Genomic DNA, 27,761 nt, shown 5'->3' on the forward strand with positions numbered 1-27,761 from the left:
GAAGCACAAGTGGAGTGATGGGAGACCATCTCCCATCAACATAGCGTAGTGAGGACCCCATGTTAAGTAGATCTAAGTATGTCAATTTCAGTTACGTTATTCACGTAGCTGAAGTTGCGTAATTTAGATTGATCTCCCCCAGTAGTGTAGACAAGGCCATAGTCTTTTTTTACCTCCTTCCTTCTTTCAGTCAGACTCCACCTGCTTTTAGCATCACACTGCTGCAGTCTGAAAGAGGAGCTTTAGGTTCACTGCATCTGTACTACAGAGAGCTTTAGAGTGTGAAAATTTCCTCTCTCAGTCTCCAGGGAACTTTAGCTACATTTAATTATGAGTAAGTTGGAACCTGTTGATCTTCCTTTTGGGATTTTGTATCTTGCATCTTCATTCCTTCTGACCTGCGGGTCTCGTTGTTAATACCATCATCAGTTCTGGGATGGATCCAAAGGCATACAGTTTTGGCCAAGATTCAGACTAAGTTTTGGATTCTTCTTATGAATGTTAAGCTGTGCATTTGAGGTGGTGATTGGAACTCTTTTTTTTTTAAATTGACTCCACTAGAACATTATGCCAAAATTCCTGAAAATTGAAACTGACTGACTTTGCACAGCTGTAATATGCTGGCAAGAGTTTAAAATCACACCAGTTAGAAAACACCTGCCTCCTTTCACTCACTATGACATCCAGTCATTATATAATGAAAGAAAAGAATGCAGCCACATAAGATAGCGTTGGAAAGACTTTGTGTCCCAACTACTAACTGCAGCACGCATTCCTAATTTGCCACAGATCAACACAGATCCCCCCTCAAATCCCCAGACACAAATCAACACAACCAGTAGACACAATAGAAGGTTGAGATTCTGTCATGGGTATTTTTAGTAAAAGTCAGGGTCACAGGTCTCGGGCAATAAACAAAAATTCAGACGCTTGCAACTTGTCCATGACTTTTACTAAAAATATGGGTTTGGGGACAAACAAAGCAGTGACAGAGCTTGCAGCTGTTCCAGTCCCGCGACTGATCCTGTGGAAGGGACTGTTCACTGCTGCTCTAGTCCCAGGGGGGCTAACCCAACCCCAGCCACTGCTCTAGCAGCCCCAGGGCTGGCCATTGGCCAGCTGTTCCCAGGACTGCTGTCCAGGGCTGGCTGCTACTCCTGTGTTCTTGGGGCTTGCCATTGGCAAGGTGTTCTGACGGTCTGTGCGCTCGGGCTGGCAAATGTTTTGGCAGCCCCTGGGCTGACCACTACCCAACTGTTCTGGCACCTGCTTCTCCACAGCCTTGGGGCTGGCTGCTGGTCAGCTTTTTGGCAGCCCAATATGGCTGCTGATCAGCTGCTTCAGCAGCTGCTGCTCCAGCAGCCCCAGAGCTGACAACTGCTTCAGCCCTAACCCAGAAGAAATTCCAGAGGTCCTAGAAAGTCATGAATTTTTTGACCGAATCCTATCCCTAACAATAACCAACGTGCATAGTCTACTGAGTACCACTGTGACAGCGAGAATGACCATGGCTGATGGCATCACACCATGCATCACGTAGTGAAGTTCTCAGATCTGAGTCAATCCTGCAAATCCACAAATTTCTGGTGTGGCCCTGTGGGCAACATCCAGAAAGGCTCAGGGCATGCTTCCCTTTGTGCGTTGATGGAAAATTTGAGAGGCTGGTGTGCTAGGGTGTTTTTGTCCATCCTGGCAATATGACTGAAGAGCACACAATGCCACTTTTGGATGTAATGAGCGACTGAAGGAGGGTCAGATCTCTGCTAGATTGACATTTCCCAAAAAGTTAAACCAATTTATGCTCAGGCTTTGGCACTCACAGTGCATATGAAAGGCCTCTAGCTACTCCAAGTCTGTCTGTAAGAGGGTCCAGGTTTCTGACCTGTATAGCAATACTGGTAATACAGAAGTTTGATAGATCCTGAACTTTGTCTCAGCTTAAGTATGTTTTGAAGACATGGACTTTGTGCATGGGACAGTGAGACCTATTCATTGAAGAACATCTGGTTTGCTGTCACTGTTTGAACTCTGCTTGCAGCACAGGTACGTGAACTCATCAACATTCTCCAAGGTACTTGACAGCCCCCAACCCTGCACGAGGGTTCTGGTGACCCAGTTCTGAATCTTGGTTTTCCACCATTAGACATTCAACCCCATAATATAGGCTGCACCCTGAAGGACTGGGCTGAAATTCTTTGACTTCTCCACAAGCAAGGTAGTGTTGCTGGCATAGTCTTGTCAGTGAACACTTCTTGATCAGCCTTGATTCTGATATGTGGAGTAGTAAGTCCAAATATCGAATCAATAGCTTGATAGAATAGTGGCAGGGCAAGAATAAATCACTGCCACACATGTGTAGTTGTGTAGAAATGCAGTAAAAGCAGTGAATCAATACACACTCTTGCACCAATACCAGTGTGAAGATCATACACCAGATTTAGCAAAACACAGAGAACGCTAACTCGTTTCAGTGTGAACTAAAGTGCTAACCTGTCAACCGAACCAAAAGCTTCTTTGATGTCGATAATGTCACATGAAGCAGGTGTTTAAATTCTTGGTGCAGTTCAGACAGAAGCCAGAGGGTAAGGACAGCATCCACTGTTGACTGCCCAACACTGAAACCTGATTGCTGCGGACAGTGGTGTCCAGTAAGGAGCTGCTGCCTCCTACCAAACAAAATGTGATCAGACCTTTCCAGGGACCAATAACAATGAGGCTGGCCCACCTACAATAACCCCAAACTCAAACAGTCCTTCATTGCAGCACACACCCTTCATTCACCACCAACACAAATCAACACAAAATGCCAAAGCACAATACACACTCACCCACTTTCACCCATACTTACCATAAGACCATAAACTTCAGTGTCAAAGCCTACCACTAGAAAGCTCATAAGAACTTAATGCCACAAAATATCTAACAATCTCAAACTGGTAGATCATACTACAGATGTGAGTTAAGGGCTTAAATATACACCAGCTCTTCTGGGCAGGGGCCAAGTGGTGACACATGGGGGGCAGGCATGTGGGGTCAAGTGACTTTTTCCGCACCCCTCCACCTCCTGAGACTTGCTGCTTGGCTTGTACTGAGCATGCTCAGTAATACTGCTGAAGCCAGCTGCCGTTACTCTGCCCCCACTATCAGCAGGCACGGATCCTCTCTAATTGGTTCTGGGTTTGTACAGGGCACTATCCCAATACAAATAATAAATAAAGTTTTGGTCTCATAAATGCTTCCAAAAGGTATTTAGATATACTTCACCCAGAAAACTATACTAAACACTCTACATGTCTAAATCAAAGTGGTAATACAAACAATGTTAAAACAATGCAGAATTCATACCAATTTACACAGATAGCCCTGAGGTGCAAACGGAGACAGTAATGTTTCAAATCAAAACATTCCTCCCAAATCTTCAAAATGCACAGGGGCAGGGTTTCAAATAAAAGCAGTTGACCTTCTGCTGAATCCACTGAGAAATGCCACTTCTTATAAATTGCCACAGCACGTCTTCTGACGTAGCAGAATAACTGTGGAAGCTGTGACTTTTTGGCAATATGCACTGATGAATGAAACCTCTTTATTGCTTAATCCGGTATAAACTGCTTAACTATTCTTAGGATCTACAGTGCGCCTGTCTATAATGAAGGTTAACGGTTCTGGCCATATAATCAGTACTTCAATGAAGTTGCCTGTATCATATGTTTGTCCATGAACACACATTTCACTAAGGTCCTTTAAAACCAACCAACCAGAAAACACTGTTCATCCAAAACATTTGTCCTGATGTCTGTTGTCAGTAATTACATACAAAGAAAGATGTAGAGGAAGCAGAAATATAATCTGATCACATTCTAACTATTTACTGATATGTTTATTGCTTGCCTTTCATTTTGTCCAAGAATTTGTGTTTTGGTTATTTATTACCATTTTAGTTACCCATGCGTTACCAGAGGTTGAGAATAATCTGCAATTTAGATGGGATTATTCCAAGCCATAAAGTTTTTCTAACAGACAATTGCCAATCTGCTTCTCATCTTGATCTCAGATTAATTTCTAAATTGCCAAATTGATGCCAAACAAATGTCATATTGTTGGAAGATACCTCAGTTAGTTAGATGATAATAATCAGAAGGTTATGCTATGATTATTATTAGGTTATACATAGATTGGTGAAATGTTGGCTATTTGTGTGTCTTTTAAGTCTCATAGTGATTTTAAATAACGTGACAAACACAAATTTTAGGCTGGAGCGTCCCAAGGTTCTACAGTGTCCAACTCCACTGGCTTTCTGGCAGTAAATATAACGAGGAATATTATTTTCTGACAGCTGCAAAAAACTTTCATATGCTGGAACTATTAAAGGTTTTTCTCTCTGTTGTTTTTTTTAAAACTACACGATTTCAGTAGGGGTGCATTCTGTCCATAGTGATTCATCATTAAATATAAGAGGCTATAATGTTCTGAAAAGATAGGATCCAAATCTGCATAAATACTCAATTCTAACAGTATTTAGAGTGCTGGGCAGAGACGGGCTCCATCTTACGAAGAGAGGGAAGAGCATCTTTGCGAGCAGGCTGGCTAACCTAGTGAGGAGGGCTTTAAACTAGGTTCACCGGGGGAAGGAGACCAAAGCCCTGAGGTAAGTGGGAAAGCGGGATACCGGGAGGAAGCACAGGCAGGAACGTCTGTGAGGGGAGGGCTCCTGCCTCATACTGAGAATGAGGGGCGATCAGCAGGTTATCTCAAGTGCTTATATACGAATGCACAAAGCCTTGGAAACAAGCAGGGAGAACTGGAGGTCCTGGTGATGTCAAGGAATTATGACGTGATTGGAATAACAGAGACTTGTTGGGATAACTCACATGACTGGAGTACTGTCATGGATGGTTATAAACTGTTCAGGAAGGACAGGCAGGGCAGAAAAGGTGGGGGAGTAGCACTGTATGTAAGGGAGCAGTATGACTGCTCAGAGCTCTGGTACGAAACTGCAGAAAAACCTGAGTGTCTCTGGATTAAGTTTAGAACTGTGAGCAACAAGAGTGATGTAGTGGTGGGAGTCTGCTATAGACCACCGGACCAGGGGGATGAGGTGGATGAGGCTTTCTTCCAGCAACTCGCAGAAGCTACTAGATCGCACGCCCTGGTTCTCATGGGTGACTTTAATTTTCCTGATATCTGCTGGGAGAGCAATACAGCGGTGCATAGACAATCCAGGAAGTTTTTGGAAAGTGTAGGGGACAATTTCCTGGTGCAAGTGCTAGACGAGCCAACTGGGGGGGAGCTTTTCTTGACCTGCTGCTCACAAACAGGGAAGAATTAGTGGGGGAAGCAAAAGTGGACGGGAATCTGGGAGGCAGTGACCATGAGTTGGTTGAGTTCAGGATCCTGACACAGGGAAGAAAGGTAAGCAGCAGGATACGGACCCTGGACTTCAGGAAAGCAGACTTCGACTCCCTCAGAGAACGGATGGGTAGGATCCCCTGGGGGACTAACATGAAGGGGAAAGGAGTCCAGGAGAGCTGGCTGTATTTCAAGGAATCCCTGTTGAGGTTACAGGGACAAACCATCCCGATGAGTCAAAAGAATAGTAAATATGGCAGGCGACCAGCTTGGCTTAACGGTGAAATCCTAGCGGATCTTAAACATAAAAAAGAAGCTTACAAGAAGTGGAAGGTTGGACATATGACCAGGGGAGAGTATAAAAATATTGCTTGGGCATGTAGGAATGAAATCAGGAGGGCCAAATCGCATCTGGAGCTGCAGCTAGCAAGAGATGTCAAGAGTAACAAGAAGGGTTTCTTCAGGTATGTTGGCAACAAGAAGAAAGCCAAGGGAAGTGTGGGCCCCTTACTGAATGAGGGAGGCAACCTAGTGACAGAGGATGTGGAAAAAGCTAATGTGCTCAATGCTTTTTTTTGCCTCTGTCTTCACTAACAAGGACAGCTCCCAGACTGCTGCGCTGGGCATCACAACATGGGGAGTAGATGGCCAGTCCTCTGTGGAGAAAGAGGTGGTTAGGGACTATTTAGAAAAGCTGGACGTGCACAAGTCCATGGGGCCGGACGAGTTGCATCCGAGAGTGCTAAAGGAATTGGCGGCTGTGATTGCAGAGCCATTGGCCATTATCTTTGAAAACTCGTGGCAAACGGGGGAAGTCCCAGATGACTGGAAAAAGGCTAATGTAGTGCCAATCTTTAAAAAAGGGAAGAAGGAGGATCCTGGGAACTACAGGCCAGTCAGCCTCACCTCAGTCTCCGGAAAAATCATGGAGCAGGTCCTCAAAGAATCAATCCTGAAGCACTTACATGAGAGGAAAGTGATCAGGAACAGTCAGCATGGATTCACCAAGGGTAGGTCATGCCTGACTAATCTAATCACCTTCTATGATGAGATTACTGGTTCTGTGGATGAAGGGAAAGCAGTGGATGTATTGTTTCTTGACTTTAGCAAAGCTTTTGACACGGTCTCCCACAGTATTCTTGTCAGCAAGTTAAAGAAGTATGGGCTGGATGAATGCACTATAAGGTGGGTAGAAAGTTGGCTAGATTGTCGGGCTCAACGGGTAGTGATCAATGGCTCCATGTCTAGTTGGCAGCCGGTGTCAAGTGGAGTGCCCCAGGGGTCGGTCCTGGGGCCGGTTTTGTTCAATATCTTCATAAATGATCTGGAGGATGGTGTGGATTGCACTCTCAGCAAATTTGCGGATGATACTAAACTGGGAAGAGTGGTAGATACGCTGGAGGGCAGGGATAGGATACAGAGGGACCTAGACAAATTGGAGGATTGGGCCAAAAGAAATCTGATGAGGTTCAATAAGGATAAGTGCAGGGTCCTGCACTTAGGACGGAAGAACCCAATGCACGGCTACAGACTAGGGACCGAATGGCTAGGCAGCAGTTCTGCGGAAAAGGACCTAGGGGTGACAGTGGACGAGAAGCTGGATATGAGTCAGCAGTGTGCCCTTGTTGCCAAGAAGGCCAATGGCATTTTGGGATGTATAAGTAGGGGCATAGCAAGCAGATCGAGGGACGTGATCGTTCCCCTCTATTCGACATTGGTGAAGCCTCATCTGGAGTACTGTGTCCAGTTTTGGGCCCCATACTACAAGAAGGATGTGGATAAATTGGAGAGAGTCCAGCGAAGGGCAACAAAAATGATTAGGGGTCTGGAACACATGACTTATGAGGAGAGGCTGAGGGAACTGGGATTGTTTAGTCTGCAGAAGAGAAGAATGAGGGGGGATTTGATAGCTGCTTTCAACTACCTGAGAGGTGGTTCCAGAGAGGATGGTTCCAGACTATTCTCAGTGGTAGAATAGGACAGGACAAGGAGTAATGGTCTCAAGTTGCAGTGGGGGAGGTTTAGGTTGGATATTAGGAAAAACGTTTTCACTAGGAGGGTGGTGAAACACTGGAATGCGTTACCTAGGGAGGTGGTAGAATCTCCTTCCTTAGAAGTTTTTAAGGTCAGGCTTGACAAAGCCCTGGCTGGGATGATTTAATTGGGGATCGGTCCTGCTTTGAGCAGGGGGTTGGACTAGATGACCTCCTGAGGTCCCTTCTAACCCTGATATTCTATGATTCTATGATTCTATGAATTTTCAAATGTGAAAGATTTTTTTATAAGTTAAACATAGCTTTATAAATAATGTAGCCTAGCTGGGCATTAGTTGTACACCAGATGCAGTAAAATTGCTGCTACTTAATGCTACTATAAAGCCATAAGAAATTCTCATTTGGCTGTTGAAGTTGGCTGGTTTAGTTTCACAAACCTTATAATGATATTTCCTAAAATCATAAATGAAGACTATTATAATAGTCTATGAAAAATCCAGATTCCTGAACAATGAAGTTGAGTTCTAAAGCAGAAAACGCTAACTGAATTGAAGTCCTGTTTTCCTTCACTTGTAGTTAGGTGATTAAAAATTTGTCCTTCAAAGTCACATGAAATAATAATAAAAAGTTTACCTCGGTAATCTACATGTAATATGTTTTACATACCCTACAAAACTAACCAAAAGACAAAGCCTTATTGGTTATGGCACTCAATTGGTTATGACAACCAGATGTGGTTATATTTGCTAAGAGTGAACTTCCCTTAGTCTAGCTCAATTGTATTTTCTATAATGCTGTTTTCCAACCCTACACAGTTATACCCCCCTCCTCTTTTAGCATGATATAACAATATAGTGCTGCTGATGAGATTCACATTGCTGGCAGCAATCTAAAATTGGCTAATCAGAAGTACATACTTTTTGTCCTCTTTCTCAGCTCTAGAGTGCTTACTATACTGCTTATTCTCAGCAAGAAGGGTTTCTTTATTAATTCCACAGTAGCATAATATCATTCAGAATCCATGAACTCTGATACACGAAGTATCTAGTGAAGCAGAAATTCCCATGGGTTAGAGGAGAAATGAGAGAGCTTGCATTAGAATCTAACTCTATAAAAATGTGAATTTTAAAACATTATATTAGTCATTGCAAAATCATAGAATGTAAGTAAACTCATGAACTGATTTAACTGTAATTTCTTGCATGCCTTTTGTGGCTGAAATGCTGGCACATTTTACTTTAATCTAATGAAGATGATTAGTCGGGAAACAAAATACAGTGACTTCAATAAAGCTATGCCAATGTACAACAGCAGATGATCTGGCACAGTATGTCTATAGAACCTCATAAGTGAACCTCTATATCCTGGGATATTACAGGATCCTAATAGACTGACATACAGTTTTTTTTTAAAGGAGCCTTTGATTATTAATGCAAGCATCTTTGAAAATAACTACCCGAGGGGATTCAATTAGATAAGTATACAGAGTGCTAAGAACCATAGGTATAACTCTGGAATACTATACTACAGAAATAATATTTGAACAAATAAAATCATACTTACATGGTTGGGTTCTACGATGTGTTTGGAATATAGAATTATACACAGACGCAAACATCATACTACTTCAAAGGAGAGACAATTACTGGTATAGAATAAAACTGAGAACAAATGAAATATTCATAGAGTTGATTCATAAAATGTTAGCTTGCTGTGGAATGTTAAAAATATGCACACAAAAATTAGGATTTAAACACCATAAAGGTGACATTTCACTTGTTTTCTTTCTTACAAAATCATGATCCCTTTGTGTATGTCAGAGCTGTGTGCAGGCCAGTAACCAGATGGAGTTGGCCAATATTCCCAGCTGCTAGTTGTAGCAATTTACATCTGTAATAATGGAAACAAAATTGAGTATTTTAGTTTTAAATAGAAGGAGGAGTATTTTTGCCTGGAAACTGCAGGTGCCAACATTTTATTTGTTTGCCTACTGTACAGACTGCACCATGCTATCTGTGCTATGAAAGATGCCAAAATTAGTGAATCAGCTTTTCCAGCATTGAAATGTTTTTACTAGAGTGCCATCATCAGAAAGTGATTCATCTAGGACTTATGCTACAGTATTGTGATGGACACGGCAGAAATACAGAGTTATATACCTAGAGGTTTCAGCAACAGACCCAGTAAGTAATAGAGTTCCATAGTATACACATCACTCCTTGTTAAAGACAAATATAAAATTTGCAGTTATTCTTTGTAGCTTCATAGCAAAACTGATGCAATACAAAATTCTTTTAGAGGTTTAATTTGATACAATCCTTTCAGCTATCATAATGGTTTTATTTGAAAATTCCCAGAGTGATTCCACATGGAAAAAATCCGTGAATAAACTGATAAGGACTCTTACAGCAAAACATAAGAGCAAAAATCTCCTTTCAGGTTTTCTGGAAGACTGACTGTGACAGTCTGCTCTCCCTAAGTGCATAGATTTCCCATTGACTATGCTGTAGGTAGTGATGGGAGATCCATATATAAGCACAGTAGAATACAAGTCATAATGGAGGGCATGCATCATAAAAGTGAATTTTGATCTATATACTAAATCCTCTAGGTTATCAATGCAATCCACTTCACTAGTCAGAGGCAGTGGCATACATCATGAGCTAAGAAGCTTGATTTAATTTCCAGGGCAGCTTCCCAGCTGGAAAATGTCAAAGTAACATGTAGTGAATATTTATGGTCTACAAGCTTCTTCCTTCTCTGTATGATATGCACTGAAGCCAAATGACTTTTTTTGTACTATTCACATATACTCTGAGAAATAATGACACAGTCCCCTGCCTTGAGGCCAACGCTAGGCTGGAAAAGAGGACAAAGTTTAAATTGGATGATAGTTTGTTTTGGAGGATGTTCATGTCCTCAGGGATGAGGGAAAAAGAAGCCAAAGAAAGCATAAAAGGAACTGAATTCTTACATGCTGGTGGGAGGTAGCTGAAATCTATAGCAGTCAGAGGTAAAAAGATCACTTTGCGTTGTGGCAGTTTTCTTGCCTAAACTTCAAGGGCCAGCAATGAGTAAGGCATGTTGGTAAGACTCCTATAGAAGGATAAACCAACATTCAGAATTCATTGGCAGCTAAGCAGAGAGAAAACAGTTCCCATGGAAAGGGGGCTGAATTCCTGTCTTTGTGAGGGCCAGTGCTTTGCGTGAAAGACAGTTGTTTACAGGTACTAGAGCCTAGTGCATCATGTATTTGAGTTAAATCTGTCTTCCTTTTGTTTTGCTATAACATATATTGATATGATTAATATGTAGATCCATTTTGAATGTTGGTTGCTTCCTTTGTTTGTTTACCACCAAATCAATACATATGGAACCAGAAATGGGATACTATACAAAGCAACCAGCTCAGAAGTCTGAGTGTGGTAGACTTAGCCCAGCAACTCAATGAAAGATGCATTTTTTTTTCTGGATGTTTTCTTGTTACCATCTGTGGAGAACTGAGAAACTTCTGATTTATTTTTACGAAATAATTTTTATATATTCGTACATTGAAAGGCCAGAAGGGACCATTGTGATCATCTAGTAGATACCTGGTTATACCTCCTGTATAACACAGGCCATAGAACTTCCCCAAAATAATTCCTAGAGCAGATCTTTTACCAACAAAAAAAGGCAATCTTGATTTAAAAATAATCAGTGATGGAAAATCCACGATGACCCCAGGTAAATTGTTCTAATAGTTATTACTCTCATGGTTAAAAATGTATGCCTTATTTCCAGTCTGAATTTTTTTAGCCTCAATTTTCAGTCAATGGGTAGTGTTACACCTTTCTCTCCTAGATTGAAGAGCCCATTATTAAATATTTGATCCCCATGTATGTACTAACAGGCTGTAATCAAGTCACCTCTTAACCTTCTCTTTGTTAAGCTAAATAAATTGAGCTCCTTGAGTCTATCACTAAAAAAACATTTTCCAATCCTTTAATTATTCTCATGGGTCTTCTCTGAACCCTTTCCAATTTTTCAACATCCTTCTTCACTTGTGGACCACAGAACTGGACTCAGTATCCCAATGGTTGTCACACCAGTGCCAAATAGAGAGGTAAAATAACCTCTCTAGTCCTACTCGAGATTCCCCTGTTTATGCGTCCAAGGGTCACATTAGATCTTTTGGCCTCAGTTTCACTAGGCACTCATTCAGCTGATTATCCACTGCAATCCCCAAATCTTTTTCAGAGTCACTCCTTCCCAGGATAGAGTTCCCCATCCTGTAAGTATGACTATGTTCTTTGTTCCCTAGATGTATATATTTATATTTAGTTATATTAAAACACATTGTTTGCTTGCACTCAAAGTGATCTTTGTGTATTAGTGGCCTGTCCTTTTCATTATTTACTACTCCCCAATATGTGACTTGGTTTCCCCTCTCCCTTGATTTTGCTACTTACTGGGTTGAAACAAGGCAGGCGGCACAGTGATTGAAGGAAAGTCACTAAGCAAAAAAGAGAATCTAACATTGCTGGGGGTAATTATGGCAAATTTCTAGACAGGTCAACAAAGTTGGCAGAAGTACTACCGGTTGGGAGAAAATTCATTGACTGGTTTTAACTGGGTTCAAGAGGTCCAAAAAACTTAGAATAGTTTAAAGTGGGAAGCCTGTTATAGGTGAAGGTTCCCTCTCACTCTATCAAGAACTGAGATGAGACTTTATCCAGTAAGGGAAAACCCTACTAGACAGGTTTGAAGGACTTGGAAACCTACCAGGGTCTCCATATGAAAGATGGGTGCCACCTGGTAAGACAGTGTGCAGATAAGCTGTTGCTTGCTTTCAAGATTTATTTTCTCTGTGTTGCCGGCATCCAGTGCCCAGAGGCAAAACAGCAGCAGGGGTTCGTTACCCGGTGTGCATCACTCAATAATCACAAGGGGGTGGAGAAGCAGAAAAGTTTATTTGCAGCTGCAAACAAGGTACAGGGAGAATAGAATCTCAAATCCTGCACCTCAGAGCAAGTCATTACACACACTTTTATATTCCTTAATGCTACTGCACTACACATCAGCCAATCATAACTTTACACAAATACTCTGCCTTCCTTATATGGGTTACAACAATATTTATTTCCTGCAACCTCTAACAAGCATTCCTAGCAACTTAAACAACCAGCACATTCTGTCTGGCCTTGTAGCTGTCTCTCCTATTTTCTTTAACCTGGCGTCAGCAAACCTTACTCAAACCAGCCAGGCCTGAATTCTATTAAGGGGGGTTGAGAAGAAGCCCTTAGGCCTTCAGCAGGGAGACTTCCTCGATCCTTATGGCCTTCCATCCCCTCAACTTAACTAGTGGCCATGCCCTGGGGTCTCCAACGTCTGTAATTATTTTGTTCTAAATACATACTATGCTTTGTGAAGGCTGACCGGTCACTGGTAAACGCTGACATTGTCCCTGGGAAATAACAGGACAGCCAGTGAACTACACTCAGACTTGCTAAGGTGATCACAGTGAGGGAACGATTACAGGAGGAAATTTCAGCCTAAATCCCCAGTCTGGAGGAAGGGAGAGGAATGCAAGTTGCCACCCCAAGACAGGTTACAGCAGGAGCCTGAGATCTGAGTGAGGGTGCTCTCGTAGGGGCTACAATGGGATCAAAAGCACATGGGTTTGACACCAGTTACACAATTTACTTCAGTGGTGGGCAACCTGCAGCCCGTCTGGGTAATCCGCTGGCGGGCTGCGAGACAGTTTGTTTACATTGACTGTCTGCAGGCACGGCTGCCCACAGCTCCCAGTGGCTGTGGTTCGCCATTCCTGGCCAATAGGAGCTGCGGGAAATGGCGCGGGCCACAGGGAGGTGCTGGCTGCCGCTTCCTGTAGCTCCCATTGGCCAGGAATGGTGAACCATGACCACTGGGAGCTGTGGACGGCCATGTCTGCGCACGGTCAATGTAAACAAACTGTCTCTCAGCCTGCCAGCGGGTTACCCTGGCAGGCTGCAGGTTGACCACCACTGATTTATTATGAATGAGGCAAGCTCCCAAAATTTAATCTGTTTTACATTCAGCTCTGGGAAGAAGTCAGAATATGTGCTCAAAAGAAGTTCATCTGCAACTGATCAGCACAAGAGCAAAAACATGCAGTGCTGGCTGGGCATTAGGTGCAGCTAAAGGGTGCACCAAATTGGTATATTATCAAAGTAGTGTCTGCCAGTGGGCCCCCCGGGAGAAACTGATGAGGTTTAAAAGTGCCCTGCTCTGGCAGAATCTCAGCAAACACTTGCCCTCCCTGGGGATAAGGCTTAGCAGGTTAGTAGACGTGAATCAGTTTCATAGTATTGTCTTCACAAACTGTTATAAAATGTCTTAAAACTGTGAGGTATTTGTTTGGCATATCTTACTTTTTTTGTAATCTACTTGTAAAGTGCAGAGTATACTATTAATTGTATCAAACTGTATAACTATGGTATAGTATATTCCCGTATAATGCAAAAGGAGCCATCTAGTGTAGGCAGTCGGTCCATATTGCTTTACAGTGTTATGCTGATAGAAAAGCTGAAAAAAGAATAGTGGCTTTGATAACTCTTTGAATTGTTGCCAACTAGCTGTCCTTTTGATGCATCGTGTCAGCCACTGTGTTATGAAATAGCCCACTGGAATATATTTAAATAATGATTGATTGAGAAAAAATGTCTTCAAAGGCTTCAGAAGATGGAAAGCAAAATGGGACACATCTGAATAACTGTCAACACAGAAGATTGCGACCAAAATAAGATTAGCTACATTCATGCAACTGACCTCAAGGGGTAGGTGAAAGGTGAATTGGCCCTCTGATTACAAGTATCATTTCCCAGTGCCGTGCTATCATCTTGAGTTAGATTGAAAATGGCTCTGAAACATCTTAACTGAGATTTGACATAGTAAATGATACTTGTTGTACATGTTTATTAGTAACTTTCACTTTTCTTCTAGTAAGACTAATGTTGCCACTTTTTAGAAATTTAAATTCTTGACATGCTGAGCATGAGTCTGACAACCCAAAATGGGAAGTGAAATAAAAATATTTGTTTCTTTTTTCTACTCAGTCTAAAATCAGTGGCTCGACTCTTGGTCATGCTGCATTTGTTTTGCATTGGGTCACAAGTACAAAGCGACCTGAATCATGGTTGATCCCACTTGTACAGTGCAGGAATCCTCTGGTGATGTTGGGCTACTGAACTGACGTCTTTGCCCAGCTCTCTTACTGGCCCTGGGGTAGAGGGTGTATCTGGAGGAAAAGTGCATGGTTGGGGCATCCCTATGTTCTGCATTGTTCAAATGACCTTTGAACTCTTCATTTGTTGTGAGTACCTATGAGGAATCTCTGTAGGCTACAGTGCTTTGGCGGCTTCTGGCTTTTTGCTCTGCCACACTGTGGTTGAGTGTTGCCAGCTATAAAGCAGTACTGGCAAAATATGACTCCTTTAGATCAGCTCCTGAAAGAACAAAAGAGAATGTCCACTCCCTTCTGTTACTAGACGTAGAGCTTTTCTCAACTTCTAGGAAGCCAGGATTCTTCCCCAAATACTTTCCTTCTACTAGTGGGAGCTGCTTGTCAGTTGCTTTCATCTCCAAGCAGCAAGTCTCAATTTGTACATCTCCCAACGATATACCTCTTGTGTATGAAAAGATCTCAACCAATGTTGTGTGCTATCCAATAGTTTTTGTGTGGCAATGAGGATTTTCACTAAATGCCTGGTGTCATAACCATTTTTCTTTGTTGTCAAGGTATCTTCCTGTGTCTAGATGATTGGTCAAACAGAGCACATATAGCATGAGATGTGTTGATTCAGCTGTCATGTCAAGTCCATGTGGCTTCTCATACACAAATCAAAATCCATTTTCAACAGGGCACAAATGATATTTCTTAGAGCCCTGATGAACTCCACAGCTGTGGATCTTTCTTGCCAGAGGAGAAGTTCCATGTTGGTTCCTTATTCACATTGAGGGAGGTTTGGCTCCATACTTCTCAGGAAGCCTCTTTAAGTTATTACCTACACCGGACCAAACTTGTCTGCAATTTCCCCAGACTTTTTGTAGAATATAAGTATTAAAACAGGGTCAGTCCATCTCTGTTCAAAGGCTCTCCAAATGGAGTGTAAATGTAACTATTATAACTGGGGTTCAGGCACCTGGAGATATCTGTTCACATTCATGTAGGTCAAAGGCATGCTTTCTGTGAGGTTGCACTCCATATGCTTTATGAATGTGATTATGATGTAACTGGAATATGCTTCATGCAAAAGGTCTCTTGTAAGGCATCATTACAAAGGTAAAAACCTACTGAATATGTTCATCCTATTTGTATGAATGTATCATACTTGTAACTGAAACTAGAAATATGAACTATTACTCTGAGGTCCTATTGTAATTATGCAAAGTGTGGGCCATTAATGGTGGCTTGGAATCTTGATGGCTCCCATTAACTAGGACAATTGGTTATAAATGGCTCTGTTTACTTGTACACATGTGCCTTCCTGTACTCATGTCTCCCAGCTACTAGGTAATGAGGATTTGTTTGATGCAAGTCTGTTTAATTACAGAGAATGCACATACGGTCCTATTTCCCTGAATGTGGGACAAATAAAACAACAGGATATAGTTTCTTTGGTCACAGCTCCAATCCTCTTTGAGCCATCAAAAGCACAGCACTTTCTCTAGGCTTGTTTCTCATGGCCACACTATGAGTGCTTCTCTGGAGGCATTTGGAGCTTCTTTGCTCCTTCTCTGTCTGGTTCTATAGTGGTTATATCCCCTCTTCTACACACACATACTGACACACAGCTACAATCAAAATCAATCTCCCACCCCATGTTACATTCAGCCCATAGTGAAACCCCTCTACCTACATAATTCTGAATCTTGAACTAATCAAAGGTGTATTTAATTTAGCATGAATGGAAGGCAGTTGTTATGCCCACCAACTCCAATGAGTTTTCTCCCAACCCCCCACATAACTATAGGATAAGACTGCAGAGGCAAAAACATTAAGGTCATTCAAGTGGCGATTAGTTATAGACCTTAGATACAGTTTTTAAAAAGCTCAGTGTCACTGTTCAGTGTCCATTTGCTGTTTTTGGAATTGCTGCAGTTTCCTGTTGATCTTATTATGTCTCATATCTTTAAACAGAGTTAATGTCTGCTCAATAAAATAATTTTTGAGTCCTAAAAGTGATCTACTATCTTAGTGCAAGCATACAGGCTCCTGCTGTTCGGTAGACAACTCTATAAAAACCTTGCTTAGTTAGTTTGCTTACAAGTATGGTTGCAGTTGTATGAACATTTAATTTATTTAAAGTATGATTCTGTTATTTAGCCTGAGGAAAAGCAAAACAAGGTATTTACTTCTCCGTATGTTTTGGCATTGTTTTATCTCCACTGACATTGCTAGCAACTTAATTTCATTTAACTCATGAAATTAACTTTTCTAAGCACATTAAATCACAATTACCAGTAGGTTTTATCAGGAAAAATTGTTGTAGCATGTGGAGCCAAATTCATCCCTGGTTTAACTATTGAATTCAGTGTAAAATCAACTTCCATGGATTTCTCCATATGGGAAATATGCTGCTTTGTTAACCAGAGAAAAGACACATATACTATGTGACCACATTAAGTGGTGACATAAAAGATGATGTAAGTTATGCACTGATAAACTGGTGTGAGCAAGGATACATTGCAGTCAGCTGCTGTAAATTGGTTTAATTTACACACCAAGGCAGCAAAAGGAAGTAGTATAGCAGTATAAAAAATAATGGGGTAGCACACCTGAAATAAACTTTAATCGGTGCTCCAGTTTCTGTTCTATACTTTCAAAAGCTTTTCACATGAAGCAGCAGGAGTAGGGCAGCCTGACAAGCTGTGAGGCCAGGTGAGAAAGCTCAATCATCATTTCATACTTTCTCTGCTGCAAATGTAAAGTTTTAAACACAGTGAATATGATTGTTTTACTAATTCCCTGGGCAGCTCCACTCTCAAGACCTTCAGCTACTGTCATCTGCTCTAAATCCTAAAGAGCACCTTCTGCCTCCAACTGCCTGGCTCTTCTTCTCAGCCCCTTCCAGGTTTCTTCTGTTCACTTAAGTTGTTCATACTTACGTTGTTTTATTTATAATGTTTTAAACATATAATTGTTATACTTTCTGAAATTATACATATAAAAGATATGCATCTAAAATGTATGTGTTCAGAAGTCAAAACCTGCATAGGGTAGTGGTGAGGGGCCGCAGTGAACTAGAAGATGGGAAGGCAGGGGCTAAGGGAACTGCTGGCAGGATAGTTGAGTAGCTTACATTCCTCATGCTATAGGAGATGCACAGAGGGAGAGCTCTTCTCCTGCATGCTTTAAAAAGAGCAACTCCCCTCCTGTGAACTTTCCCAGGGTCTAGTGACACGCTGCAGGCATGGCCCTTGCTTATGGCTCAGCAACTGAAATGGGTGCTCAAATAACTGATTGAGCTGTAAGTTGGTTCTTTTGACGATGAAGACAACTTTCTGTCTGATCCTTTAATGTGGCTTATCCTGCAAAATTACATTGCACAATACATTCTCTGTTTAAAAAATAATGCAAAATGTATTGCATGCCATGAAGTTCAACGTAAAACACATGTTTACATCAAATTAACTTTACAAATAATATTAGATGACAAACATTGCAGAAATTGACAGAAATGGTAATGAATGAGAGTTCATGATTCAATGTCTGCATATTAATAACTGTTGAAAATGGTCCATTTCTTAGATTTTATAATTGTGCAAATGAGTCTCAATATTTAACTGTCACATTTCAGAAATTTGTTTGCTGGGGGTATTCTAAAAAGAATTAGGCTTATCTAAAAATGTTCAAAAAGGAGTCATTTTAAAATGTTTATATCCTATATCTTAGTTAGCAGGTTTATATGTAAGTGTTGCATGGGTGTTTGGAATTCAGTAAGTACCAACAGCTGGCTGATGGGAACTGTGTGGTGTTTGACCACATTGTAGACCCTGGCAGACTGACGGGCAGAAGAGTACAAAGCAGGGGACACTCCATTAGCCTGTCAAGTGGCTCCAAAAGACAAAGTGCTGCTAAAGCAAAATGGTAAAACACAGATTTGTAAAGGAAAGGGTTTGGGGCGTAACAGGTGGAAGGAATGGTAGCTTTTCACATTGGGCTAAAATTGCAAATTTAATGAGAATTCCAGCTTTCAGCACACAAATATTATAGGGATTTTTCATAGTTGTAATTAATACTACAAGTAGGTACCCATTCAGGATTATTTTTATTAGATATTTGCACCACTTCTGTCAGACATGTTACCCATAAAGAGTACTTCTGTTATGTTTGCTTTTGAAACCTCTCTGTAGATCCCTCAGGCACGCTCTGTGCAGATAATCCCAACGGAGACAATTGCAGCAAGGGACAATGGGTAATAAAGAAGATTGTATTAGACATCTCTTCTGACAAAGTGTTCAGGAGGTGATCGGAGACAACAGCAACCTGCCTAGGGCTTCTAATTCAGAACAATGCATACCAGTGCTCTGCATTTTCCAGGGGAGTTTGTTCATGAGCGGGGGGAACATGCCTCCCTCCCATCCCCCACTCAAAGGAAGGCTGTGGGAAATACAACAAAAGATAAATGATTGAAACAAAATATATGTCTTATATAAATATGAGAAACAAAAAAGCTATGTTAGACGAACATTTATTAAAGTTGCAAATTCAACAACTCAAAAATTAGAAAATGCCCGAATTGAGGTTGCTGGGCCAGGCACATAACAAAGATTACTGCACAAATTAGTGAAATTTAAATGTTCCTTTATTGGAGTTATGGAGTTCCATGTTCACATTGATATTCTTAACCTCTATTCCCTAACTTTTTGGCTCCTTATTTGCCTCCCAATTTACCAAGCACTAAGGAACACACATTCAAAGACTTTGCTTCAGGCCAAGGTACTGGAGCTATTAACCCTTTACATTACAGTGTAAATACCACCACGCTGTTCCACTAAATACACCTTATTCCTGTCCTAAGGAGATCATTACAGTCCTTGATCTGTCTCTTGAGATTGCCAATGTGCATGCCAATAAAGTGTTAATTTTACTGTGTTTTTTTTTAATTAAGCAGAACATAGGAAATTTGTAGGTGTGGAACAAAGGGGATTATAGCTGCTCAGAAAGCAATAGTGGTTGATGTGGGGTCAGGATGCCCATGGAGTAACATGGGAGACATTGAGCCAATGGGTTTAGAGGCATGCATGCACTGGTTAAGGTCATAGCTCTAAATTCAACACTGTCCACCTCATAGGAAACCCTACAACTTTAATTACATAGAGTTTTTTAGCTGTTATTTGGTGTTTTTCCTTAAGGACATGATTTAACCCCAAATTCAGTTACTGCTGATGTGCCCAGATTGAAACTAGAGACTCACAGATGATTGACTGTTTACCATAATTTACATTTGTAATCCTATGTGGCCAGTGCTTCAAGAATCCTGGAAACATGAATTGGTCTTCACATGAGCTAAATGAAGGAAGACCCTGATTTGCTTGATGTAATTTTAGAGGTACAGTGAGTTTGATCTACAGAACCTGTGGCCAGCAACTTGAAATACCAGTAGAATAGATTATTATAAAAAAATAACTAAGTGTTACAGCCCAGGAAATTTCAAATAAATACTGGACAAACCTCCAAACATTTATTTTCAAACAAAACAGACATTTCTCTCAACTCAGTGGCTTTTTTGTTGTAAACTGTGGTGGATGTGAGAGGCACTTGGCCTTAGTTGACTTAGTAAAGAGCTGTTTTTTTATGTAATGAAATATTTTTGATCGTCAATTAATAACAAAACAACTCATTCATAATAATTAATGATTGTTATAAAACCTATCTCTGTGATTTCACCAAGAGTGCTTTGAGTTTCTGGAAAGCTTACATGCAATGCAGAGGTTGACTTTTTTTTTTTTTTTAATCTTATTGGAACAATGAGACAAAACTTATGCAATTGCATTTGTTCTTTTAAACTATTGTACAGACCCTTTTTTACAATTCCATTTTCATGGACAATATATGTATCTTATGCAAATGATCCCTTCTTTGCTTGCTGATCACTTTACTGGACATTGTATAATGTTTCCCTTTGATGTAATTGAGAGGTATCTGCTTAAGGGAAAATTTGATAAATGACAGAACTATAGAATTACTCCTGTAAAAACTGTGTTTGTACTATGGATACTTCTGCAGATGTGATCATGATCATTTCTCTTTAGTAGTCCTGACGTTTAAAAAATGAATTCTCTCCTTATTTGAACAAGCATGCTATTGGTAGTCACTGTAGTCATCTTTACGTGATTCCACTATATAAATGCATCACTTCTTGTGATTAACTGGGAGATTCAAGGCCAGTTTCTCTATGCAGTTATAGTCCCTTTGTGCAACTCAGGTACTACAAAGGGGTCATATCTGGCCACAAAAGACCAGTAGAGAATTCCTCTGTCAGAGGGGTTTTCCTGCTGGAACAGGTGTGCCACAGTTATGTGCTGTGCCTGTGCCCCATCCCCTGCAATGATGGGCATGTCGAAGGACATAGGGTGGGGTGAGGACAGAGTGTGGTGAAGCTCTGCTATACTTATTCTCCTCCGGTGTAAGGTATATTAAGGACTCTATACCACTAGCACAACTTGGAGAAGCCAAGCAGCAGCTCTAAACTGTGTTAGGTCTGTGGCTAGTCCTGAAAATTAGGGAGAAGTAACCATCCCCCCTGCTGCCTTCTCCCAGTGTCTGTGAGAAGTAGCTCTCTGGCACAGAAGAGAATCTAGCATTTGGTGTTCCAACAGTTCATGCTTCCATCTATGTGGCATGGTGTGGTGACTCAATATTAGCATAGTGGAAGCATACCGTCATGTGGCTGCTGAATTTTTCTTACCCCACTTCTCAAGCTGTTTGTTGATAATTGAGTACATTTTTAAATGAAAAAAGATGTCACCTAATTGTAAGATAATACAGAAGTGATGGAGAAATTGAGAAGAAAAAACATAAATAAATAAAAACAGAGAAACCAGCCAGTCTATAAATGCTGAATTGTAATCATATTCAAAGCACAGTACTATAGTGACATATTTAGGCCCTGATTTTGCCACCTGTGCTCTTATTTATACTTCTAAATCCTAATTAAGGTGCCTAGACAGAAGCATCTGTTTAATAGACTAATATTAGGCAACTAGGTTTTTAAATTTTACCATAAGGGGTTTAAACCAGGGAAGCTGTTATGTTGAAGTAGTACATAAATGCATTGTAAACGGGGGGTTATAGCATTATGGATGTGCCCTCCATGATCGGCCAGAGCAGAGCTCTCTTCCTGCAGAGCATATACACCAAGCTGATTTAAATGTTCAAGGCTCATTCAAAAAAACAAGGAAAATTGTAAAATAAAAGTAATTTAAAAAGAGTTAATGTTGAGATTGTGAATCACAATCCTGCAAACTCTAAAACCCAATAATGCACTTTTATTACAAAACATTGTGCACATTAAACTCCCCATAAATGTTAAAATGTATGGAAATGAACTGATATATTATTATTCTCAACTGCTATATTGGCTGCTGCTGCATATGGTAGAAATTGCTGCTATGTAGTGTGTTGCTTAAACATTTGTCAAGGATGTCTAGCGTCTGGGGAAAGTGGCTCTTTTTATCTGACTGTATTAAATAAAATAAAATATAAGCCTTCCTCATTCACTGTCACTGCACCCCAGTAATTTTGCCCACCACATCATAACTTTGTATGCTAATATGTGGAAAAAATAAAAATAGTGGTCCTGATAAATTCATAGGCGATTATAAAGTCCCATTTCCTATTTTATGAGATTAATTTACTAATAATTTGTTCTTTGCACTTTGTGTTTAGGGTGGGGTGGGCTGTGTAAATCAGTTGGGGTGATCGTGAAGAAACTGATAACAGAGAACAGGTTGGGTCCAACTGTCATTTCCACACCTTTTTCTGTTTGGGTCCTTTTAAAAAGATGTAGAAAATTGGTGCTGAAAGTATAATATTGATTTTGATTATTAGTGTATTTCAGTGAAACACACTTATAAATTTAACTCTTTTTTATCAAATGTTCTGTTTAGGAATTATTACTACTGCTATTTATATAGTGTCCAAAGTGTGCTAGTTGCTTGATAGAGTACAAGATGTAGGCCCTGATCCTGCAACACTTATGTATATACTTAACTTTTCTCCTGTCAGTAGCCCTACTGATTAAGCATGTGCATAAGTATTTGCAGGATCAGGACCTTAGTTTGTATTCCTGAATCTGCTGTTGTCTGATTGGTGGCTTTGGAAGATCATATAAAGTCCCTCCATATGCTTACCTCACTTCACCCAACATAAAAATAGACATATAAATATTTACTTTGTGGGAACATTATTGTGGTTTGCATTTATGGTTTGTAAATTATGGTTTTTCAAAATTAATTATGGTTTGTCAAAATGTTTTGAGACCTCGGCATGAAGACATTGTCTAAGTGAAGAATATTATTATAATTAACAAACACAGACCGTACACTGAAACGTCCATTGCAAAAGAGGGATACAGGATGACAGGGGGAAGAAAAAGGTAGTAAAGCAAAATCACAATGTATCTTAGTATTTTTTGCTCAGATTCCTCCATTCAAACTGTTTCAGGGAATCCTTTTTTTTTTTTTTTTTAATGGCACTCACAGGTAATAGTGAATATATCATTTCTAGGTCATCTGTGGTGTGAATTTAATTAGTCTTTTTTATACTTCTATTATGAATTAATAATTTGTATCTTTCTACAACTTTTATTCTATTCTTTTTTTTTCTTTTGTTTCTCCCTTTACTCTCAAAGGAGCTGGTGGTTGGTCTCCTCTTGTGTCCAACAAATATCAGTGGCTCCAGATTGATCTTGGGGAGAGAACTGAGATCACTGCAGTTGCTACCCAAGGTGGATATGGGAGTTCGGACTGGGTAACAAGCTACCTCCTGATGTTCAGTGACAGTGGAAGGAACTGGAAACAGTATCATCAAGAAGAAATCATTTGGGTATGTTTCTTTAATGATAGGTACTGAGTTTCAGTGGATAAGTTGGAGCATGTGCAATGTATGCTGCTGCAAGCCTACTAGCTCAAGCAGGGCAATGGAATTTAAAGAATTACTTTGAAAGGGCTATCCAAATAAATAGCTAAAGATAAATCTTAATTTTACTTTCTACAAGGTAATTTTTTTTAGATTATTCCATCAAAAAGTCTAGAGGGTGTGATCTGAGGAATAAAAAGGTAATGCACCATCTTTTTTGTGTTGCTATGTACAGTGGAGTGGTGATTTTCCTTCACTGTCACTTTTATTGTATTAAAGTAGTTAAAAATATTTTACTGTTCTTATTTCTTTGGATCATATGGTCTAAGATTTAAAAAAAAACCCAAAAATAAATGGAAACCATTACTTTAAAAACAAAACAAAACAGTGCAAGCACAAAAACCTTTGGTGGTAATATCTATTGAATCTGGTTTCTGATGTTTGGAGCCCCAACCCCCTAGAAAACCATCCTAAAAGATGCTCAGCCTCTCCACTCCCAGCAACCTCAATGATAGTGGACGATGCTTAGCGCCTCAGAGGTGATGTCTGGAGTCCATGTTACACGTGCATTTTTGCAATACTCGACAAAGGGGGGGAACTTTTCTTGATCCTCAGTGGTTATTAATTTGTGCAATGAAGCAAGAATATTGATACTCCTTGTACTGCAATTGTATCCTGCCTCGTTTGATTCATTTTTCAATTTCCTAAGCTTTCACTTCAATAATTTCTTGCTGCAGTGAGTGTCAAAGGTTAATTAAACATTGTGTTAAAATGTATTTCATTTTATACATTTTAATTTTTGTTGACTTTTTGATTTTAAGTGCTCTTTTCATTCTATTATTGCCAAGGCCTTGTGTATGGTATAATGTGATTATGCAGTGGCATAAGTTGTTGCATAATTATCTTATTTTTGAATTTGCTACATACTTGGGCTCCAGCATGTGTTTTCATAAAAAGAAAACAAATATCTATTCTAGTCTATATGTTCACAAGGGGGGAATCTAAATGGTAAATGAGCACAAACTGCTACAGTATTGTCTTCTGGAGTTTGTGGACAGACTGAAACAATACATCTGAGAGGTGTAAACTGCCTGAACACTACACTGAGGTGTTGATTCTGAAACCTGACATGGCTACTTTAAATGTCAGTGATGGTAACTATTTTATTGGTGATCATTATAGCTGAAACATCAAACTTTCCCATGGTCGTTAAGTGTAGTTGCAGATATTGGAACTGGGTCACCATGAAGGAAGCTAATTGTTATGGTTGCTGTGGTAGAGAAGGAAGACATCAATTCCCATTCCTCAAACTTAGTCACAAGGGACGCTGTACTGATTTTAATGTGCTGGACCAGAGGTTGGAGGCAGGGTTTGTGGGAGTAGTGATGCAGAACTCAGGGATACTGTTCTTTTTTTAATACCCTTCTTTCTTTATATGCTTTATTTCTAGCCGGACTTTTACTTTTCTTTTCTCCAAACTAAGTAACATAATTTTGGTCTTTATATGGAAGCTCTCATGCCTTGAATTATTGTATAGTCCTTCTCTTGACATTTTAGAGTTCTGTTATGACTTTTCTCAGATGAAGGGACCAACCTTAAATGCAGGATTCAAGTTAAGCTCATCCCATCAATTGATAATTTCATTATATTTTCTGTATTATTTTCTGTCCTCTGAAAACAATTGATCCCCTTCTAAAATCATTGGAATGTCTCATCTGAGAAAGGAGAACAGGTTGCGTGATTCCTTATTTCCTTTTGGACTTCCACCGTGCGTTGGGCAAACAGCTTCATTGAGATTTTCATGGTGATTCCTAGAGTTTTTGCTTTGTTTCCCCCCACCCCCCACTTCCCCTGAGAGTTTATAAGTAAATCAGAACTCATCAGTGTGTGCAAACAGTTTGAAGTACATTGTCCCTTCTAATATGTGTTACCCTGCATTGTACCTATTACAGCTCCCATCAAGTTGCCCAGTTGTCCTATGTTTGTTGAGTCTTTCTGGGATTTGTGAAAATTCTTTCTAACCTTGAATAACAAATATGTTTATTCCTTCAGTAGAATTTAATGTCTCACTATTTGGTTCCTTTTAAGGGTTATTTATTAATATTGAATAGCCTCGGTTACCCCACTATTGAGTCTAAATTGAGCTGTAAAGCAACTGATATTGGGGCTGGGGTGGAGGCTCGCCATCCTGGTGACAAGTCCCAGAGCTGTTGTGCCTTAGAAATGCACAATACTTGCAGGGGAGTGCGAAGTGCATACGGCCTTGACAACACCCTTTGAAAGGGTGCAGCATTGTCTTCTCCAGTGAAGGGCCTGATCTGCTGAGGAAAGATAGGTCTGTGACTCCTCCCCCCATCTCCATCCATTTTGAGCAGACTATTACTGCTGAGGAGCTATGCAAGTGGAGTTGTGGTTGTTGAGCACAAGAACTAGGATTGTGCTCTCAGCACTACTGCTGACTTGCTTGTGGGTATATGTCCCCTTTGTCCATCCATACAGGGCTAGGGACAGTCTGGCCCTTGATCTCTTCCTACTCTGTCAGCTGACTGCTTAAACATATTCCCAACTTGCTATCTCTTGATCCATGAAAAAACCTTATGTCATTTTTGCATACTGTTTACCCTTAAAGATTCTTTAATAAAAGCTTTTTGGAAAGACTGGAGAGTATAGCTAACAGTTCTGTTCTCTTATGTTTTATTAACTCTTTCAAGGCATTCTGATAGGTCAGTCACAATTTCCCTTTTCATAACCTGGGCAGATTTTCTCTGTTGTACTCCTTTATTTGCTCAACAATTTTTCTTCGTACCGAAATAAGACTTGCCTATCTCTCTGTAATGCCTAGGATCAATCTTATCTTTTTCTGAAACTTGGTACAATTCTAACCAGCCTTCAATTCTCTAATGAAGCAGCTCTTATTAATAATAAAATACATATTTTGATAAGTCTTTGACCTTTTATAAAGGGTTCATTTAATCTTTGGAAGAGATGAATTCTGTTTAAATTAATTTTAGATGTTCCTTTTTATTACTTTACACAGTTAATGCATTTGAACAGTGGAAACTATGTCTTTTAAAACACATTTCAACCTGCTTGCATCTTCCTGTTTTTTAGGATATAATTACAGACACAATGACAGGTTTCAGAGTAACAGCCGTGTTAGTCTGTATTCGCAAAAAGAAAAGGAGTACTTGTGGCACCTTAGAGACTAACCAATTTATTTGAGCATAAGCTTTCGTGAGCTACAGCTCACTTCATCGGATGCATACTGTGGAAAGTATAGAAGATCTTTTTATACACACAAAGCATGAAAAAATGGGTGTTTACCATTACAAAAGGTTTTCTCTCCCCCCATCCCACTCTCCTGCTGGTAACAGCTTATCTAAAGTGATCACTCTCCTTACAATGTGTATGATAATCAAGGTGGGCCATTTCCAGCACAAATCCAGGGTTTAACAAGAACGTCTGGGGGGGGGGGTAGGAAAAAACAAGGGGAAATAGGTTACCTTGCATAATGACTTAGCCACTCCCAGTCTCTATTCAAGTCTAAGTTAATTGTATCCAATTTGCAAATGAATTCCAATTCAACAGTCTCTCGCTGGAGTCTGGTTTTGAAGTTTTTTTGTTGTAATATCGCAACTTTCATGTCTAATCGCGTGACCAGAGAGATTGAAGTGTTCTCCGACTCGTTTATGAATGTTATAATTCTTGACATCTGATTTGTGTCCATTTATTCTTTTACGTAGAGACTGTCCAGTTTGACCAATGTACATGGCAGAGGGGCATTGCTGGCACATGATGGCATATATCACATTGGTGGATGTGCAGGTGAACGAGCCTCTGATAGTGTGGCTGATGTTATTAGGCCCTGTGATGGTGACTGAATAGCGGTCAGTAGGTTTCCGGTATATTTCCTACCTACATGCCTCCAGCTTTCACCCTGACCACACCACACGATCCATTGTCTACAGCCAAGCTCTGCGATACAACTGCATTTGCTCCAACCCCTCAGACAGAGACAAATACCTACAAGATCTCTATCAAGCATTCTTACAACTACAATACCCACCTGCGGAAGAGAAGAAACAGATTGATAGAGCTAGAAGAGTTCCCAGAAGTCACCTACTACAGGACAGGCCTAACAAAGAAAATAACAGAATGCCACTAGCCGTCACCTTCAGCCCCCAACTAAAACCCCTCCAATGCATTATTAAGGATCTACAACCTATCCTGAAGGATGACCCAACACTCTCACAAATCTTGGGAACAGGCCAGTCCTTGCCTACAGACAGCCCCCCATCCTGAAGCAAATACTC

General features: G+C 40.3%; 1 protein-coding gene across 1 annotated transcript in view; it reads left to right on the forward strand.

The window, feature by feature from the left end:
• CNTNAP4 (contactin associated protein family member 4) overlaps positions 1-27,761 on the forward strand; it is a 304,543-nt gene that overhangs the window by 69,282 nt on the left and 207,500 nt on the right. Inside the window, exon 3 of the mRNA XM_007066427.3 lies at positions 23,222-23,415. Within this exon, the coding sequence (XP_007066489.2) occupies positions 23,222-23,415 (194 nt within the window). The remainder of the gene's footprint in view (positions 1-23,221; positions 23,416-27,761) is intronic.

Source organism: Chelonia mydas, chromosome 5 (genome assembly GCF_015237465.2).
Source record: "Chelonia mydas isolate rCheMyd1 chromosome 5, rCheMyd1.pri.v2, whole genome shotgun sequence".
In the NCBI taxonomy this organism is placed as follows: Eukaryota; Metazoa; Chordata; order Testudines; family Cheloniidae; genus Chelonia; species Chelonia mydas.